Below are 21,104 nucleotides of genomic sequence, written 5' to 3' on the forward strand. Positions count from 1 at the left end.
GTCCAGTGGATAAAGAATGGAAACATGAAAATGTCATCTTTGCTGAAGAGGAGCTGGGCCTGGGATGTAGAACAGTGTCGGACAGCTTTGCCTAGCATGTACGAAAGCCCAGTTTTGATCCACAGCACCACACAAACACTCTAAAACAAAAACATGGCTAAAACAAGGGCCTGCACCATACTTCTCACTTTACATGGTTGAAGATATTTAACACAGACCTGAGAACTCTGACACTAACATCACACCCCAGACAGTGGGAATGCAAGTTGTTACCATATGTTAGGAAAGAAATTTTTATTATTCATCAATAAAATATTGATAGTCTGAGGTCAGGTCTATACGTGGAGAGATATTATAAGAAAATTGCAAAAAATATGTTTAAATTGGAGTATAAAACTGTTTACAGAAGTAAAATTAGGAACTTAATTAAGAGTTTTTGATCATATTTTTCTGGAAGAAATCATATTTTGTACAGAACATGAAGGGGACGTGTAAAAGGCATCTTAAGATCACTCAAGAGTATAAAAGTGTTCTACTGTATTGTGCTTAAAATATAAGGAACAATGTGTGTGCCACCTCTATAAACTGTGAAAGGAGCAGTCTAAAAATACACCACATGGATGGGCTTCGACCCTCTTTTTCTCTTTATGGAATACTGTATCACCTTTCCTTTGCTGATAATATATAACTCAGAAGAAGATAAATGTGCTACTGACATTATCAAATCTTTGTCCCCATAAGGTGTCAATCCACGTCCATCCGGCCTTTACCCCACCTTACCTCTTCCCAATTGGAGAAGTGGTCATTACCTACACAGCAACGGACCCATCCGGTAACCAAGCCAGCTGCACTTTCTACGTTAAGGTCATCGGTAAGTCCTCTCCAAATCATGTGGGTGCTTTACAAAAAACAACCCTGTATTCATCAGTGTCCTCTGCCCAGGTTCTTCCTCCTGGACTTGAAACCCTTCAGGACCCGTTCTCACTGAAGCCCTACATATCCCATCTACTTCTTGAGCACTTTGGAAAGTTCCAGATGGCTGCTATCTCTCTTCTTACTTGACATTTATTCTCAAAGTCATTCAAGCCTAGACTCTTTATGCCTTTTGATTGTATTGTTGCCAAAGTCACCAACAATCTCTGTTGTGACTCTTACCTGCTGTTCCTATGATCGCCTCTGAGACCTGTGACTGGATGTTGAACATCCGAGTCTCTTAGTTGCTAAAAAAAAAAAAAAAAAAAAAAAAAAGGACCGTCAAATACCTACAAATGTTTATGAAATCACTTCATAAAAGGCTCTCTAAGCTTATTTGGATTTTTAAAAATCTACTAGAAAACAAATACATTTTACTATGTAAGTGCTTTTACTCTTGTGCCATTTAACCTTTTAACCTAACAACAAATATCAAACTTGAAAAAATACTTTAAACTTGTCAAAGGTTATAATGTTTATTATATAACATGCTATTATACATCTTTTTCTGAAATTATACTTTGTACGGAACCTGATGGAGGCCTTGAAAAGCCATCCTGAGTTGACTTGGTCTGGTGTTCTCAAAGAGCACTGACCTGCCAGGAGCATGTCTCCTTTCTTTGCTTTATTTTGCTCCCGACTTTGAGTGCCTGCTGGGGGCCAGGTGCTGTGCTGCTCAGTGGAGACTTGAGTGTGAACCAAAGCGACTCCATCGCTCGTTTGCAGAGTTAGCAATCTAAAAGCACCAACCCAAGTTACTATACTCATGAAATGGCAGGTGAGCGAGAAAGACAGAAATTGAGCATTTACTTGTAAAAACACAGGTGAAAAGAGAAATACATACATTCTCAGGGTACAGCTCATTTGATTTCAGAATGTGTTTTCATGCACAGACACAAAAGTCTTGGCCTTGGTGCTATGAGTACAACTTATTAACTTAATGACCTCAGGTAAGTTCCTTAAGTTTGTCTGGCCGATGTCCTCACATAAAAAAAATTAGAGTAGCAGTTTATACTCTCTCCTTCAGACTTCAAAGGTGTGTAATTAAGAACACTTTGAACATGTAAAATCTATAATCAGATTGAAATTCCTTCTTGTGCAATTTCTTTATTGTCATATATATATTTATATATAATATATATATAATTTCATATAAAATTTCACCACATTCAATCAGTACTTTAAAACATGGCTTCCCATCCTACCTCAAAGCCATCTATTCCAGGCACACTTCTGTTGTTGGGATAAAACACCCTGATCAAAAGCAACTGAGAAAAGGAAAGGCCTTGTTTGAAGTATTATTGCAGGTTATAGTTGATCACTGAGAGGGAAGTTGAGGCAGGAACACACAGCAGCTAGTTACATCACCTCTACAGTTAAGAGCAGAGAGATTCAAATGCACCCATGCTGCCTGCCTGCTCGCTAATGCTCAGCTAGCTTTCTTCGCTCTTACAGAGTTCAGGACCCCTATCTAGGGAATGATACTACCTACAGTTAGGGAGAGTCTTCCCATCTCGACAACCAGAACAGTCTTACACAGGCATGCCCACAGACCGACATGGTCCCTCAACTAAGACCCCTCTCTCTGATGATTCTAGGTTGTGTCAAGTTGACAGTTAAAACTCACCAGCATGCCACCCTCCAATCTGAATTCTAATGCTCAGTCAGGTCATCAAACTTGAAGGTCACAGCCGTGCCTCCAATCAGGTTTTGGCCACTCATCCTTAATAAGCCAACTAAAGGAGTCAGATCAATACTGGAAATTTAAAAAAAAAAAATGAATTCATTGTGGCTACATTGGAAAACGGGATAAAGAGATCCAGCAAACCCCCAAGTCTGTCTCTGGGGCCCTGAAATGTGATTTGAGTCTGAATGATGGTCCAAGGATGTGACCATCTAAGCAGTCCACCTCAAAAAGTGGCCCCACCCACCACTGACCCATCATTGTATGGGCTTCAGTCTCATCCTGTAAGATGTCTAACAAGTTGTTAGGGCTTTGTGAAATCTCCTTCTGGGAGACAAGCTCTCTCTCTGGCTAGTGCCTTCCCCTTCTCCCAGCAGATTACCTGGGAACATTTGGGGTCCGTTGTTTCAATTGTCTGACAGCCTGGGAGGCACAAGAGTCTCCTTGGAATATCCTCATTTCTGCCAGGCTGCTTACAGTTATTTTAAAGAGCAGTCATGACTTCTTTGTCTGATCCCATGTTCTGCAGATGTGGAACCGCCTGTCATAGATTGGTGCCGATCTCCACCTCCCATCCAGGTCTTAGAGAAGGAGCATGCGGCCAGCTGGGATGAGCCTCAGTTCTCAGACAATTCTGGTGAGGATGCGCAGACCTTGTTGAGAGCAGGGTAACACTGGTTAGGTTTTACTCTTAAAAGAATAAGCAACAGCTAAGAAGAATGAGAAATAGCACCAAATGGTGTGTTTTAATACTCATAATTTAATATTAGCATCTTTCTTAGCCATTGGGTTTTCTCTTTATTCAATACTCACTGGGCATATATTAAACTTTTGCTAGGTTTTAAATTTGCAGTTTTTAATGTGTTTATTAAATTGAGTCTATGATGTTCTAGGATATAAAAAAAAATGAGTTCCTATTGGCATCCCCAGTCAAATTCTGTGTATTCACATTCACTCCCAAACATCAGCTGAATAAATTACAACAGGTCATAGGAAGGTGGGGGGAAACCCAAGCGAATGTAACTGAAGTTCACTTAAAAAACTTTCCCTAAAACAACAAAGAAAGTCGGTCAGTTTCTTAAACTACCAATATTCTAACAGATCGAATCAAAGATACTTTTGTTTATCAAAATTCCTAAAGTTAATAGGATTTTTGAGTCTATTATTTCTCTGGTCCAGCCTAAATATTGATCTCTTATCCTCTGGTGGTAGACAAATCATGCTGATGGCTCGGCAAATTTGCACACATAGAAAATGAAAGTCCATCAAATGAAAGGCCATAACTGCAGAGTGATGCAACTCAGAAATCACACCCTTTCTTCCCTCCATAGGAGCTGAATTGGTCATTACCAGAAGTCACACACAAGGAGATCTCTTTCCTCATGGGGAAACTGTAGTGTGGTATACAGCCACCGACCCCTCAGGCAACAACAGAACCTGTGACATCCACATTGTCATAAAAGGTACTCTCTCCACCAGACCCTCCCCCAGCCTAGCTGACATGTGCTATGTGTGATCACTGCAGTCCTCTCTGGGGGGCAGGGGGAGATGGAGTGCTGAGTTTTCCAGTTGAAATGTTGACAGACTGTAAATTCCCAGTTGACATCCTTGAGCTTGTGCCAGATCTTCTGAAGGGTAGCCTTTAATTCCTGTGTTTAACTAGAGCATCCTAGAGGAAAAGGACCAGTTACAAAGGGATTTCCTGAGTTGCCTTAGACGATATGGGCTGGAGAGCCTAACCATGATTTCTGCACACCGGTGATGCAGAGAACCCAGTCGTTACTCAGTCCAAGAAATTGGAAGCCAGAAGGGTGTATCCTCCATCCTCATGATGCAATGATGAAGCTCCTTGGAGAGTCACTGGGAAACCAAAAGGCTGAAAGAACCTGGGTGTGTCCAGGAGAGACAGCAGCTCCATGAGATGCACTTGTTCAGGAAGAATGAACACTCCTGCTGGCTTTCTCTTCCTCTCTTTCATCCCACCCCATCTCCCAGCCTATTGATGGAGCTGCCACATTCAGGGCAAGTCCTTCCCCTGGTGGTGACTCTCCCACTTGCCAATCATCTCTGGAAACACCTTCACTGACCCCTCCCCAGGGGGTTACTAATCGTGTAGGCATCACTCAACCCAGTTAAGTTCCTAGTCACAGTTCACCATCACAACTGCGCTTTTATGAACCTTTTCCCCGGATACTGCAAAGAGTTGCTTTAAAGACCCCAAAACTGTCTTTGCCACATAATGCTCTCCGGGTTTCATTTTTATTCAAGCAGTTATGGCAGACACCGTAGTGGAAGGTCAGATACATGTTTACTTTCTTATAAAATGTGCAGGACTCCTCAGTGCACCTTGGTACAGCTTTTCAACATCTGCCCACAATACCAGGAACCAGAAAGTAGTCAGCGCTGCTCTCCCAGACTGAGGCCCCTTGGGAAAATGTTTCTAGGGAGAGCAGGAGGCAAGAGGAGTCCTCTGCTTAGCTCAGCATTAATTCTTGGACTATGTTGCTCCAAAACTATAATTGAATAATACAGTGTTATTTTGGCACAGGTTCTCCCTGTGAGGTGCCCTTCACCCCTGTAAATGGGGACTTTATCTGTGCCCAGGATAGTGCTGGAGTTAACTGTACCCTGAGCTGCCGGGAGGGCTATGATTTCACAGAAGGGTCTACTGAGAAGTATTACTGTGCTTTTGAAGACGGTATCTGGAGACCACCCTATTCTACTGAATGGCCGGACTGTGCTAGTAAGTTCCAATTCTCACCTATTCAAGTGTACCGTGATGTGCCTTTCTGCACATCACACAGAAAATGTGCCTTATAATGAGAATTAGCGGCAATGTGTATGGTTTAATATATTAGCCACCAGAGTCTGGCTAGAGATTGGATTACTATAGAAAGGCAAAACTATCTTGACCTCATGATTTACCAAAAAAAAAAACTTGAAGAAGTGTGTGACCATGGAATTCTCAGACTGGAAGCATGAATCTGAAGTTTTTTAATGAAAGAACTTATGTAACTGAATATCCAATGTAGGCGATATAATATAGTAGATTGTGTGGTATCTTTAGATTTAACTTAGATTCAGAGCTGCTAATTCTAAATGTGGGGGTGGGTGGAATGTAGGGGAGGTGTGGGGTGATGGATGGTACTGGGTGGGATTCAAACCCCTGGGTCACCATATCCTAGACTCTAGCAGCCCACGATGCAAGCTTTTGCTACAAGAGCAACATTGCCTCTGTGGAAATTATACTTTCAAAGATTGTAACTACACATAATAGCTAAAAGTTTTTAATGTCTGTTAGTTGAAAATGCAAACACATCATAAAAACTTATATAAATTTAAACAACTTTGATGTCATCAAGATCAAAGGGTCTCTTATTCTCCACAGTGCTCCTTTTCTCACAGGACTGGAGGTTACAGAACATTAGATCAAAGCATACTCATTCCAGCAAAGGAGCCAGGGCCACCGGGCTGTGGTTTACTATGGCCGGTGGATGCCTGGAAACATTCACTGCCACCTCGCCCTAAGAAAACAATCTTATAAATAATGTCAGAATCAAAAGAGGAAACTTTAAAATACTTTTTAAGTTAGCATGCAAAACATGAGCCCTCACTGTGGAATTACCATACACACGTCACGGTCATTTGTGGAATTTGTCCTTCTCTAGGATTCAGGTTTGGAGTTTCAGTTTGTTCACAGAAAGCTAGATCTCTGCGCTGGGGATATAACTCAGTGAGAGACATTTACCTAGCACATGAGAAAGAAAGGAAGGGAGGGGACAGGAGGGAGGGAAGGAGAGGGGAAGGGAAGGGAAGAGAGGGAAATTGAATTTGTCTTGGAAATTCTACCCAACTGAAGCTGTTTCCCCTAAACTTTTCTAGTAAAACGTTTTGCAAACCACGGGTTCAAGTCCTTCGAGATGCTATACAAAACCACTCGCTGTGACGACATGGATCTGCTTAAGAAGTTCTCCGAAGCCTTTGAAACTACCCTGGGGAAGATGGTATGTCACCAGGAGGCCTGGGCTGTGTGGGGGACACTTAGGACACCCCTACAGCTGTCTTAACTTTTCTGGGTCAACTGAAATTCCTACTCCTGAATGTGTACCTCTTGGGGGTCCAAATTTGTATTTAGAATTACTTATTGAGTTTAGACTTCTGAATTCAGTTTGCCTTAATATGTTGAGTTTTGAAATACAATGAACTAGAAAGTTTAAAAAAAAAAAAAAAAGGTTTAGGGTCTTTGTGGTTTAAAAAATAATTGTCTTATTATTTCAAGTATGACAGAAATGCCCAAAATTATGTTATATTATTTTATGAAATAATTGAACATTTAAAAATATTCTTTTTTGTTGTTGCATTTTGGTTTTGCTTTGGGGGTTTGAGAGGGGTCTCATGTAGCCCACCCTGGCCTCTAACTCACTATGTAGCTAAGGATGGCCTTGAACTGCTGGTCCTCATGCCTCTAACCTCCCTAGTGATGGGAATACACCTCAAAGTGGTTCTCAAGCTGTGGGTCACAACCCCTCTGGGGTTGAACAACCCTTTCAAAAGGGTCACCTAAGACCATCTTCATATCAGATATTTATATTGTGATTCATAACAGTAGAAAAGTAGTTACGAAGTAGCAATGAAAATAATGTTATGGTTGGGGGGTCACCACAACATGAGGAACTACATTAAAGAGTGGCAGCATTAGGAAGGTTGGGAACCACTGGATTACAGGCATGTACCACCACACCCAGTATGTGTTACCGGGGCATTGTATCCGGGCCTTCATGCATGTGAGGCCAGCTCTCTGCCACCTGAGCTACATCCCTATCCAAAAGGATTTTCTATTTTATGCATTTTTGTTTAGGTCTCCAGACAGTCGTGCAATGCATTTAACTGAAGGCAGGAAACATGCTTTTGTCTGCCAGAACGAGTGGAGATTTGTTGATTTGCTAATAAACATTTTAAAGTGCTGCTTGTGAAATGCCAAGTGTTGTTATAAAGATGTCCAATGTATTAACTGGCATATACTTAATAAGCTCTTGTTTTAAAATGTTTTGCTTAAGTTAAGTTGGTAGAGCCAAATTCCCAAAAGGAAAATCATAGTCATCATTGCCAGCAGAGGGAAGACTGTGTTCATCTGGTCATTGTGAGTACAGGTCTAAACTCTATAAAGGACAATGATAGTATTACATAGTATTACTCAATGACTCAACTCTGACTCAAACTAGTGAACTAGTCCTCCAATAATAAATAGGATTCACATTGAAAACTATGTGAAAGTGACCTTCATTTGTACTAGTGGCTTTCTTTTGTCTAAAACAAACTGCAGTAGGTTAAAAATGGAAAAAAAATGGAACAGAATGTGATATTAAATGTACATTCATTTAATCAGTACTTAGTATCTATGCTCTATGGAATAAAGCGGGCCAAGCCTTATGCACTCATAGACTTCACCTCCTAGTGAACAGAGAAACAATAAACCGATTACAAGGGAAATATACAGCATGCGGGGTGGTAAGTGCTGCAGAATAAAATAATTCAGAACATGGGAAACCTCACCAGCAAGTGTCCTGTTTGAAAAAGGGATTGAAAGAATAAGACAAGGGGCTTCATGCAAAAGAAAGAGCAAGCACAAAGGCCCCGAGGCAGGAATGTCTTTGGGAATGTAAACCACTATAGAGTTGAAAATGGCAAGAGTAGGTGGGGCGGGGAGGTGGTTAGTGGAATGAGCTAGGATAGGAGATGCTCCAAGAGTTCATGTGGGGCAGAGAAAGTGGGAGTGAGAAGGAAAATCGGACTGTGGAGAGCCATGGAAACCACTGTAAGACAATCCCTGTACTCTGAGATGGACATAGACCGGTTTTCTCATGACCTGGACCAGTAGGAGATGCAGAGGGCAGGAGCACGTAAGACGATCTCACAGGAAACTAAAGCAGGAACGGGAGGGTGGCTTGGGCGGTGGTAACAGCTGTGAGAAGGAAGTGCGTTTGGGGACGTTTACAGACTGTTGGTCTAGCTGATGGATTGATTGGGTGTAGATTAGGGAGGAAGAGAACAAACAGGAAGCAGAACACAGCTGCAGACTGTGGGCTCCCATAGGGGCCGGAAGTGGGGGAAAGAACCTTCACTGACTTGGATTTTACTTGTGGGGCAAAAATGACCACCAGTGCACAGGAATGGGGAGGATGGGTATGAAGAGAGGAGAGAGAAGTGTAGGGCATTTTTAGGTGACCTTAATTGACCTTGAATGAAATATGACAGGATTGGCAAAAGCAGGGGCTGTAGATCCTCTCAAGCCATCGTGAAAAAGGGGGACAGGTGAGAAAGGGGGGGGACAGGTAAGAAAGGGGGATGAGTGAGAAAGGAAGTGACCACTTCAACCTGTTTAAGGTTCTCTAGCCACAGAGTGGGACGGTATCCAGGTGAATGGGCATTCCACAGGAAGGGGTTGTTTCATGGCGATGGGATCTAAGACAGATGAAGGAAGGTGGGAAGGGCTGAGGGAGAGAGAACGCAGACTTCACACATTACAAACTCCAAGGAGGCCACAGAATTGCTGAAGAGGGTGGAGTCGCTGGTGGTGACGTAAGGTGAACACAGGAGTGAAGACATTGATAACTGGAGGACAAGCGAGCAGAGGAAGAGGAAGCTAAGGGGACGAAAGGTCAGCCAGGAACAGGGTGACCGAGGAGGAAATGTTTATGACGTGACTGCTACGAAGGACAGTGAGGGTGGAGGTGACCACTTGTGAGGCTTCGAGAAGGCAACAGGGGAGCAGGATGATCTGGAAACAGAAGGAAAGTATGGGGCCATGGGGGCGATAGTTCTGGATTTGTGATGATTCCAGAATCGTTTTCTGAAAAATAGTCCAGGAATCAGAAAAGTTGTGTTTCATTTGGAGGAAAGGTGAAGAGAACAGAGAGAGAATAGGACTCTAGCAAGTTTTCTCTTACTGACTGAGTTCCAGAACACCAAGGAGAGCTGGGGAACTAGAGGAGGGTGAGACATGACCTAAGAAAAGGGAGGTGTCCTAGACAGGGCTTTTGTGATTGCGATGAGACACCGTGACCAAGAGCAAGTGGGTTTATTTGGCTTACACTTCCACCTCGCTGTTCATCATCAAAGGAAGTCAGGACAGGAACTCAAACAGGGCAAGATCCTGGAGGCAGGAGCTGAGGCAGAGGCCATGGAGGGGTGCTGCTTATTGGCTTGCTCCTCATGGCTTTGCTCAGTCTGCTTTCTTATAGAACCCAGGACCACCAACAATGGGCTGGACCCTCCTCCATCAATCACTAATTAAGCAAATGCTTAAATAAATAAATAAATAAATAAATAAATAATAGAAAATGCTCTATCTTTTCTTTTTAAAACAGCTGGATCTTATGAGGGTGTTTTATTAATTGTCTTAATTTAACTAATTCCCTCCTTTCAGGTGACTCTAGCCTGTGTCAAGATGACATAAGATTAGCCAGCACAGGGGTTAGAAAGTCTGTACTGTGGTAGTCTCAGGTCAGAGAGATCCCAGGAGTCGTGTGCTTCCTCTGGTGGGTGACATAGGTGGAGATTAAAAAATAGGAGTTTAATCCTCGTGGCCTGAGACTGTGAGAGGCTGTAGGTGAGAGAGAGGAGGGAGAGGGGATGGTGGGAAGAAAGAAAAAAGAGAGTGAGATAAAGGACTTTTCATAGCATGTAAAGTTCTGGAAATATGCAGGACCCTCCCTCTCCTCCTACTGATAGGAATGTGAGGTCCAGGGGAGCCAAGAGCTGGTCCCTCTCCTCCTGCTGATGGGGATGTGAGGTCCAGGGTAGCCAAGGGCTCATCCCTCTCCTCCTGCTGATGGGGATGTGAGATCCAGGGGAGTCAAGGACTGGTCCCTCTCCTCCTGCTGATGGGGATGTGAGGTCCAGGGGAGCCAAGGGCTGGTCCCTCTCCTCCTGCTGATGGGGATGTGAGGTCCAGGGGAGTCAAGGGCTCACCAGAAGCACACAGGGTGTGGTTTCCATGCTCTTCCTCTCCGTCTTCATTTGCAGGTCCCATCTTTTTGTAGTGATGCCGATGACATTGACTGCAGACTGGAGGACCTGACCAAGAAATACTGCATTGAATATAATTATGACTATGAAAACGGCTTTGCAATTGGTAATAGCATTCTTTGGCGGTGGTGGTTTGCAGATGGATCAGCAAAATGGAATTACTCCATGAGAGTGGTGGAAAACAGAAGAAGAAAATATGCTTTTATTAATTTATTCATCACGTATTTTAGGATGGCTATATGATCTGATCATGTGATAATTTACTATGGATAGCTTAAATTTTGGTATGAAATAAGTCACTTTAAAATATTAGCCAAAGCACTTCAGGATAAAGGTCACAGTGTGATGGCAATTTAAAAAGTGACCTATCATAGACTATAATAACAGTCAGAAGGTATTTAAGCAGTAATTTTTATATGGTGTTCGATTGGCTTTGCAAGTAAGCCATTGATTCAAAATAGTTATACATAGGAAATAGCCATATTTCTCACCCAGGTTATAAAATGCAGTTATTAAAATCTAATATCTCAGTCTAGGCAAAATTTCGAGTGTTTTTCCAAGTAGACTGAAATTTTTCTATCAAAGATTTTCTAAGTATGGTAAATCAATTTTCCATAATGGCTACATCACAGTTGTGGGAAACTATGAAACTAAAATCACAAAAATATCGACCCCAGCTTTTTAAATACATACAAACACAGACAAATCTTTGGAGACAGTTTACCTAAGTGACAGGCTCACAATCACAACTACTGTGCAAGGACATAACTAAGCGTCAGTGTGGCCAGAGCAACATGGGTATCACTTAATTAGCTGACACACTGGGTTTTGTAATGAGTCAGATATTAAACCAAGTGGTGCATATAAATTGTTCCATCTTATTACAGACAAAGCCACGAAGTCAGGCTCATTACCTCCATCTATTAATGAAGGAATCAGAGTTCAGAAAGATGAAAGCAATTTGGCTGAGGTTATACAATCATGGGTCACACCTCATGAAGTGAAAATGTGGTGCCTGGCTGTTAATTTCAGTGACATCAAGGGCACTTCATAAGTAAGACACACCCATGTCTTCTCCAGTGATGTGAACTTTACAGGCTTACCCACCTTTAATATATGAGGCAGATATTCTGAATAATATTTACAAAAAAATCTGACTATGTTCATTAAGCTTATAAAGCCATTTTTAAATTGGAGGAAAGTATAGGAGAGAAATAGAAATTGATTTGACTCCTGCACGTCCTCCCCAATTCCCTCTAAAGTGGGGATAATTACCTGGTAACTTAAAGATGCTGTAAATCCCATATACTTTCAGAGGAATATGGGTTATAGTCTCTAAATTAAATGCAAAATGCCTCCCAAAATGACAATGTAAGGCTATGGACCAAACCCACATGGACACGGGGGCAACTGAGTAAATGGTTGTGGGCAGTTTGACTTGTGACTTTAGAACCTGAACACAGGGGAAGATGCACCTGTCTGATCACTTGTTTCTCTGCATCAGGACCAGGGGGCTGGGGTGCAGGCAACAGGCTGGATTACTCTTACGATCACTTCCTGGATGTTGTACAAGACACACCCACAGGTGTGGGCAAAGCCAGGTCGGCACGGATCAAAAGAACGGTCCCGTTGTCTGACCCCAAAATTCAGCTAATTTTTAACATCACAGGTAAGGATAAACGTTCTATTTGCTGAAGTAATATGAGGTGAAGTCTGGAGAGCTAGTTCTGAAATCTGTTCTGCCTGGTGTTTATTGGGAACTAACCCTGGAAAGAACTAGAGAGAGCGTGGCCAACTTAAGCATGGCCATGGTTTCCTGTTTAGTGTTGCAGATGTGTTTTCTGGTCCCTGGAATAACCAGCACCCTGCTTTCCCTGCGTGTTGACAGGGTGAACTAAGAGGCCTGTTTTTAAAAGCAAGAATATAGAATAATTCACCATGTCATGATGAATTCCCTCAACAGCTGATGTTAACCCAGCATCTAAGAAAAGGATCCAAACAAACATATTTTGTTCTTAATACTACCCACGTGTGACTTATCCAGGCAGAACTGATTGGCTTTATTCTAAATTAATTTCTTTTTCTGGAGGACTTTAAGAGTTCATTGGGGGTAAAAATTATTATTAGAGTTAGTACCTAACACACCTATTATGTGAGTGTGTGTGTGTGTGCTTGCATGCATGTTTAATTTTGTTGTGTTTTTATCTCAGCTAGTGTGCCACTGCCAGAGGAAAGAAATGATACCCTTGAATTGGAAAACCAGCAGCGGCTCATTAAGACATTGGAAACGATCACAAACCGCCTGAAAAGCACCTTGAATAAGGAGCCCATGTACTCTTTCCAGCTTGCCTCGGAGATGGTGGTGGCTGACAGCAATTCCCTGGAAACAGAGAAGGCTTTTCTTTTCTGCAGACCGGGCTCTGTGCTGAGGGGACGCATGTGCGGTAAGCCTCCCCTGGGACCTGGCTGTTTACTGTGCACTGGGTCAAATGAGCTGGGTACAGATACTTTCTAAATGTGTATGAAGAGCATTGATATGAAACAGGCATTTTGCATTGTTCTGTGGTTATTACTACACTGTATTGTCTTGAGAACCTGAGTGTACACCATTGTTGAGGACAAGCCACGTATTTTATGTGAGGGAAACAAGACTAATATTCGATTACAGCTCTTTAAACCTCATAGTGGTGCTGGAGAAATGACTCAGCATCCACATCTGGCAGCTCACAGCCACTGGTAACGCCAGCTGCAGGGGTTCTGATTCCCTCTTCTGGCCTCTACTGACACTTGTGTGTGTGTGTGCACACGTGTGTACACACACACACACACACACACACACACACACACACACACATGAGTAAACAAAATAAATCTTAAAAACAAAAACAGCCTCACAACTTTTTATCTATTGCTCCAACAACAGTAGCTCACATATTTGACCATTTTTGTGTATCGGATACACACCTCTCCCATTTAATCTTGTTTGGCATCTCTATGGTGTGCTGTTAATATTAGTACACAGTACAGATGAGAAGAGCAAAGCCAGAGAGGTACAGACATACTCACAGAAGGTGATGTAGCAGGGACTCCTAACTACACAGGCCAATTCTAAAATCTTGACTTTTTTTTTAATTAGGGTAAAATTCACATAAATACATACTTTAAAATGAACAATTCAATGGCATTAAGTTCATTCACAGGATGCAACTATTATCTCTGTCTATTTTCAGAACATCTTCAAAGTCTCTCCTATTCGCTAGTCATTCCCCACCTATCCTATCTCCTTAACTCTACTCCACACAGCTATAATTCCAATCTGGATAAACTCCAACCTGTTTCCTAAAGAAGCCACCATTCACACACACACACACACACACACACACACACACACACACACACACTGAACACAGTGACATCTTGGTCTCCCTTAAGTCATGGCCTTGTATTCTGTCTGGGAAACCTCCTTTGGCAGTGTGTACAGTCATCTGATATCATTTGTGCTTTCCCTGCAGTGACAAAATCAGCTCATTCAAAGCTGTTATTACGATCCTACCCTGGTTTCTTTTTCACTCTCTGAGAACAAGGAATCATCTTGACCACTGTCTCTCCTGTCTCAGTGGGGCCTTCAGAAAGCCTGTGCCAGCTTAAAATGCTTGTGCTGCATCATGGCTCAGGGCCATGAACTAATGCACCTAGCACATTGGGGATAGAGAACTAGGAATCCATTTTTAATAAGCACCGCGGTAACTTGTACTCATTAGCATCTCCGAGTCACCAGGTCTGGAGTTGAGGTGTCTCTCTAGAGTGCTAACTTTAATAACACCCTGCTCGGTGAGTTTAACATTCTCTTTGACCTCAGAAATTCCATGTCACTACAAGTTATAAAATGTGACTATTTCCTTGTCACCTTTAGATTAGAGGATGCCTTCATTGGGCAAGAACTCCTCTAAGCACGGCCAAGGCTCTTCCCCACCTGTTTTCGTCTTACTGTGTTGACCTGTCTCTTGTCTCCAGAAATGACATGGAAGTGGACATGTACTTTAGTCTTATGGGGCAGGGGCGGGGGGAGCATGCAGAGAGACAACTTAGAAAACATTTTCAATATCACCAAACCATCACAAGTTCTATTATTGAAAGCTCTATCATAGAAACCCTAAGATTGGTCAATAAAACTTATGCATCTTCTCAAAAGGAAAATCTACTACTATTGGTTTTTAGAAATATATTTCTGGAAGGTCTACTCACTGTGAGGGTAAAACTTTCATAGTAAAATTTAACACATGAACAATAGTACCTAGAAGCAAACTTCATAAGAAAAAAGAACTGAAAGGTGCCGTGGTGGGGGAACTTGAATTTCTGACTGTTTTCTCCACAGTCAACTGCCCCCTGGGAACCTATTACTCTCTGGAACATTCCACCTGTGAAAGCTGCCTGATGGGATCTTATCAAGATGAAGAAGGGCAGCTCGAGTGCAAGCTTTGTCCCCCGAGGACTCACACGGAATATCTCCATTCGAGAAGCATCTCTGAGTGCAAAGGTAGAGGGCTTCTTTCCACGCTTTGGCCAGAGAGGGGCTGGATGTCCAGTTGTCATGGGAGGAAGGTTTCTTTGCCCATCACTTGGTCTTGGCCAAGGCTCCTGTACCAAAAGATAAATTACAAGAGACAATCATATTTATTTCATGAAAATTTTATGTGGCACAGGAGTCTTTAGAAATGAAGACACTAGGAAATGTGTGTGTCATGCTGTGTTTGATGATGAGGTGACTGGCTATGTAGTATAGTGGGACAAAAAGAAAATGACCCAGTATGAACTAGGAGGGTGTTGTCAAGGTCTGTTTGTCTGCATTCTCCCATGTCCCGGTGTCTTAAGAGTTCTTTCTTCTTCTGGGTAGCAGAGTGGACATGTCTCATATAGTCTTAAGACCCACAGTGAGAGAAACAGGGTGGAGGAGGTTCAAAGAGAACTGTCTGCTTCTACGGCTCAAAACTTCCTTTAGCGTAAAATATTCAGTACTCTTTGGTACCATACTTTGGGGTAGAGCAGTGGTTCTCAACCTGTGGGCCACAACCTCTGAGGGTTGAATGACCCTTTCACAGGGGTCGCATATCAGATATCCTGCATACCAGATATTTACATTATGATTCATAAGTGTAGCAAAATTACAGTTGTGAAGTAGCAACAAAAATAATTTTATGGTTGGGAGTCACCACCATATAAGAAACTGTATTAAAGAGTCACCGCATTAGAAGGTTGAGAACCACCAGGGTAGGGGATTCTTAGCCTGTTTCAATTCATCAGTCTAAAAACAGGATGGGATAAGAACAGTACCCAAAGCAATGTTACGTATTCTTTCTTGTTACAAATACTAAGTAGATGTTTCCCTATTGAAAAGAAATCATTTGTCTTTCTTTGGGGAACTACGCTCTACTCCCTTCTCCTCTCTCCTACTTTAGTCCACATTCACCGATTAGCCTGAACTTTTTTCTGGAATCTCACACTAATCAGGAGAAAGGACTCTCATAGTACTTAGCAAAGATCAACTCAGTTTTTGTTAGAGAAGTATTTGATGTGGTAAGATCAATTCTCTGTTGACTTGGAAATGAATTCCCACAGACACAGACGAACAGACTCTTGCTACTAAACTATGCGGTACTTCCCACATTTCTCTGTTCCTCATAATGCAAGCCCCTGGTGGAAACATTTTCTTTCATAATGAAGGTGAACAGAAGACACACCTCACAGAAGAAATTTCAAAATTGTTCCTCCATGCTATGGATGTGAAGGCAGCTGTGGTTACTTAATGATAAATCTAGGAGGTGCCAGGTGATTGGAAATGTACCCAAAATGTTAACAATGTTAAGTATGAGAGTCCCTCCTGTGCTCATTGCATGAGTTGGCTGTTTGAAACCTGGGGCTTATGCAGTGTTGCTAGGCTCGGCCTGGGAGGAGGGACTGGACCTGCCTGGACTGAGTCTACCAGGTTGATCTCAGTCCTCAGGGGAGGATTTGCCCTGTAGGAGGTGGGAATGGGGCGTGGGCTGGAGGGAAGGTGAGGGGGGCAGGAGGGGGAGAACAAGGGAATCTGTCGCTGATATGTAGAACTGAATTGTATTGTAAAATAAATAAATAAATAAATAAATAAATAAATAAATAAAGGAATGAGAGTCCCTTGGAGAAATCAGAGGAAAAGGCAGGGACTCACACATCAAACGGAATGGTTGGAGGAGTGCCAGAATCTGCTCTCATTTGGAGATGTGAGGTGTTGAGTAGTCGGATACATGGAGCCCAATTGGAGATTCTGTTTCTGTCACGCTTTACACAGCTTTCCTGATGCATATCTTGTCTTTAAGACAGTGCCTCATCACGGTATCTATTTCGAGCTCTGTTCAACGACTACTAAACAAACTGTGTGGTTAGAACACTGATAGGCAATGATGGAAGGAACTGAGTATGTGTCTAAAACTTAGTAGTATACAGAAGCATGGTGACTGTACCCTGTGTGACCGGCTATAGGGAGCAAGGAGTTAGTTCCCGTCTCCTTCTCTGCCACACCTTGGACTGGGGAATCTCTACGCTGTATGCAGCTAGTTTTGAGCAGCTCAATTTTGCTCATTGCATTGTATGTCTCTTTTCAGCTCAGTGTAAGCAAGGCACCTACTCATCCAGTGGACTTGAGACCTGCGAATCGTGTCCACTGGGTACTTATCAACCAGAATTTGGATCCCGGAGCTGCCTGTCATGCCCAGAACCCACTACAACTGTAAAAAGAGGAGCCATTGACATCTCTGCTTGTGGAGGTTATCATCAATGCTTTAGATGTTTATATTTATTTACATATGCTAAGTTCTCTGCGTGGAGGAATGGGATGCTTTTAACAAACTAAATGTCCACAGTATGCAAAGAATGTAAATAACTCTTTCTTTATGGGGAGGTTTTTTTTTTCCCCCAAGCTGGTCAGAACTTTAGTATAAACAATGGACTCTCTGTATATTGCACAAGACTTCTATCCCAGGCCTCAGTAATAAGTGTGTGGCATCACAGTACCATAGAAATACAGGTTTCTGGGTCCTGTCCCCAGAATTTTGACTCCCTAGGTGTCATGTGCATTTCTACCTAGTATTCCGGTAATGCCTACTGTTACTAGTCCGGGGATCACACTGTGGCAGCCACTGGTTTAAATAGAAATGAAAAGGTCAGCATTCCACTTGGAATATCTTTAATATCCTGGCTGAGTATAGTTATCCAGCCAGAAATTCCTGAAAATGTAAACAAACTAGAAGATAAAAACTTCACACTCTCTCAAAACCGGGACTGAGAGTCAAAATTGATCTGTTATGGGCTGGGAGACGCCTCAGTCACTAGATGCATACATACACATGAATATACAAACACATAAATGTATACAGGAACATGAATACATGCACTCACATAAATGTATACACACACATGAGCACACACACAAATGTGTACACACACATGAACACACACACAAATGTGTATACACACACAAACACACACAAATGTACACACACACACACACACACACAGCAGCAGCAGCAGCCTGTTGTAGAAACTCTGACAGTCTGTTTCTCTGTAAAGCTGGTCTAGTTGTATTCAGAACAAAAGGTTGGTGGGCCGCATCTGCAGTATCACAGAGACTCACAAGCAGGGCCACGTGGTGACTCTTAAAAGCGTGAGTCCTCCCATTCTTTACACTCTGCTTTAAAAGCCTGAGGTTTATGGCAGTCCAGAGAGGAAAAGATGTTTTCTTATTGCAAGGCTGCTGTTCCTAAGAACCAGCCCGCTCTGGGCCAGTTCTCCAGGCTACAAAGGGAGTCACGCACACACTTCCTTCTTGAGCTACAGCTACCACCAAAAAGAGACTGAGATTTCTCGCCACCAGCCAAGCAGGAAGTGGAAGGGGTAGACTAGAGCTGCATCTACGGAGATGGGGTCCTCAGAAGTTAAGAGCCGTGGGCACAGGAGGATGGATGCTGAATGATAAGTCTATACATCTTCCCATTTGTTTAAACTGTCTCAGTGGACCAGGGTCATGGTAGATAAGAATTTTAGACCTCACACATTCCTCGAGCAGTGTCCATCAAGCTACTGTTTGACCAAAGAGTTGAGAAGAGAATTTTTCTAGACCATGCTTGAAGCTCATAAACCATGCCTGTTGTGGCAAAGCTGCCTCCAATTTAATTTTAAAGTCAATAAAGTCTCACATTATGTTTGAAATGCTTTGCTAGACACTCTCTGATTTTGTTAATATGGGAACTAATTTTGAAAGAAAGTCAGCAGTAAAATAATTCTGCCCCCACTGCAAGATCCTCCAACCACAAGCAACTGGAATTTTTACAGGGAAGCGAGTTCATATTTGACTTTTCTTTCTTTTAGCTTTCTAAATAAGCCTTGAGGTTTGTCTGTTGCCAACTTTGCAATTAAGCAGTTCTAATTCCCAGAATGTGGCAGAAATTCTGGTAAATGCCCCATGTCTCCTAGTATTCCTAGCATAGTTAGCCACATTGTCCTCACCATGGGTGAGAAGCAGGAATAACTCATCTCTCTCTTGTGGCGTTGGACCAACACTATTGTACTTTAAAATTGAAGTGTATGTGACTTATAAAATGGACCTTCACATATTTTCTTTTAGTTTTCAACTCCCTTCCTTCCTTTCTTTCTTCTTTCCTTCCTTTCATCATTGTTTTCTTTCTATATTGATTTCTGTTTATGGATGTGTCACTGTATTTTGCTGAGTTTGCCTTACATTTCTTAAAAAGAAAATACCTTTGATGTCTCAGCATACTCAAAATTAATTGTTATAATGACTATAAGAATTACGTTACACATTACTACTATGCCCATGCAATACAACCTTTATTCATCTTATCTCTTTTTACACACATATCCTCTGACTTGTGGCTACAAAACCTGAAAGCTTTTGACCCCATAAATGGAAACTGGCCATCATTGTTGACACATTCCACCCATAGGACAAGGATTTATAAGGACCAGAACGATACACCTCTCATTCTGAGCCTTTAGGGTGGAGTTAAAGCAGGCATTAAGTGACCTCTGGCACTGTCTTTGGAAACATTTACCTTATTCATTTATTCATTTTTGTATGTTTAAAGTGTGTTGCATGTGACATGTTGATACCATACTTATATGCTCACTGTAGTCAAACAAGTTAATGCGTCTCACCATCTCTGTAGGGTGGCTCCTGAAATCTATGGTAAAGGCTCCTGAAATGTATGCCATTGACACTTCCCAGATTATAATAACAGTATTATCAAGAATCCAGTACATTTATTTAAAGGTCAAATTGATTAGGCTCCATGGTTGTATTTTGCTGTCCTTAACACCATCAGTAAACAGTATTTGCAAGGTAATATTTTCTCCTGGCCATTCAGGTGTACTGTTTTAAATTTGACTTTACTACTAATACTGGTAGTAAATGAAATTTCTGCATTGTTTCCCCATGTGTACATTCTGTGTACATTTAGCTTTATATTAGATACTAAGTAGTACTGCTATGAAAGCATGTGCCTCTGTTTACTGCATATATAAATACAGATGCACCATTTCTCATCTTATACTATCAGTTAAATAATTTAATTAGGTCTCTGGGACTTCCTTTTCCAAATAGAAAGAGACAACACAAGTGTTTCAGTAGCTTCTCACAACTGAAGTTTAGGGAGCTTATCTTAGATGTAAAGAGCCATTTCACACACACAATCTTTTTCTTCCTTTGTAGTGCCGTGTCCAGTAGGAGAATTCTCCCGTTCTGGGCTAACACCCTGCTATCCATGTCCTCGAGACTATTACCAGCCCAATGCAGGGAAGTCCTTCTGCCTAGCTTGTCCCTTTTATGGAACAACAACCATCACTGGTGCCACGTCCATCACGGATTGCTCAAGTGAGTTCTCAGATGTTATGCTGGGGTCTTACCTGTGACACTCTGGTCTCTTCTGTTCTGAACACCACCATTTTGGGTGCATTTTGATATCTGGGCTTAATTCATCCTTCTATGGTCTTTTAAAGCAACTTTGTTACATTTATTTATTTATGTAGTCATGTGTGTGCATGCATGTGTGTACAAGTGTGTGAGCATGCACGTGTGTATATGCACGCACACATGTACATGCCACAACACTCATGTGGAGAACAAACAACAGCAGACGGGAATCATAATGTACAACTTCCCCCATGCATGTCCTAGATTCGAACTCAGGCCACCATGCTTGATGGTAAGTGCTTTTACTCACTGAGACATCTTCCTGGCCCCCTTTAAGATCTTTTTGATGCCAAGACTAGAAGAATTATTTTGGAAACGCTGCACTTGGTAATTTTCAAATGTCTCTCTCAGAGTCTAGGATGGAGTGACATGCCACCCATAATGTTTTCCTGTTTAGTG

General features: G+C 42.1%; 1 protein-coding gene across 1 annotated transcript in view; it reads left to right on the forward strand.

Moving 5' to 3' along the window:
- Svep1 (sushi, von Willebrand factor type A, EGF and pentraxin domain containing 1) overlaps window positions 1–21,104 on the forward strand; it is a 177,029-nt gene that overhangs the window by 81,256 nt on the left and 74,669 nt on the right. The window contains 11 exon segments of the mRNA XM_028857786.2: window positions 742–871; window positions 3,186–3,293; window positions 3,988–4,119; window positions 5,205–5,399; window positions 6,539–6,660; window positions 10,682–10,790; window positions 12,189–12,353; window positions 12,895–13,128; window positions 15,060–15,221; window positions 17,323–17,484; window positions 20,445–20,606. Of these exon segments, the coding sequence (XP_028713619.1) occupies window positions 742–871; window positions 3,186–3,293; window positions 3,988–4,119; window positions 5,205–5,399; window positions 6,539–6,660; window positions 10,682–10,790; window positions 12,189–12,353; window positions 12,895–13,128; window positions 15,060–15,221; window positions 17,323–17,484; window positions 20,445–20,606 (1,681 nt within the window).

Source organism: Peromyscus leucopus, chromosome 2 (assembly GCF_004664715.2).
Source record: "Peromyscus leucopus breed LL Stock chromosome 2, UCI_PerLeu_2.1, whole genome shotgun sequence".
NCBI lineage: Eukaryota > Metazoa > Chordata > Mammalia > Rodentia > Cricetidae > Peromyscus > Peromyscus leucopus.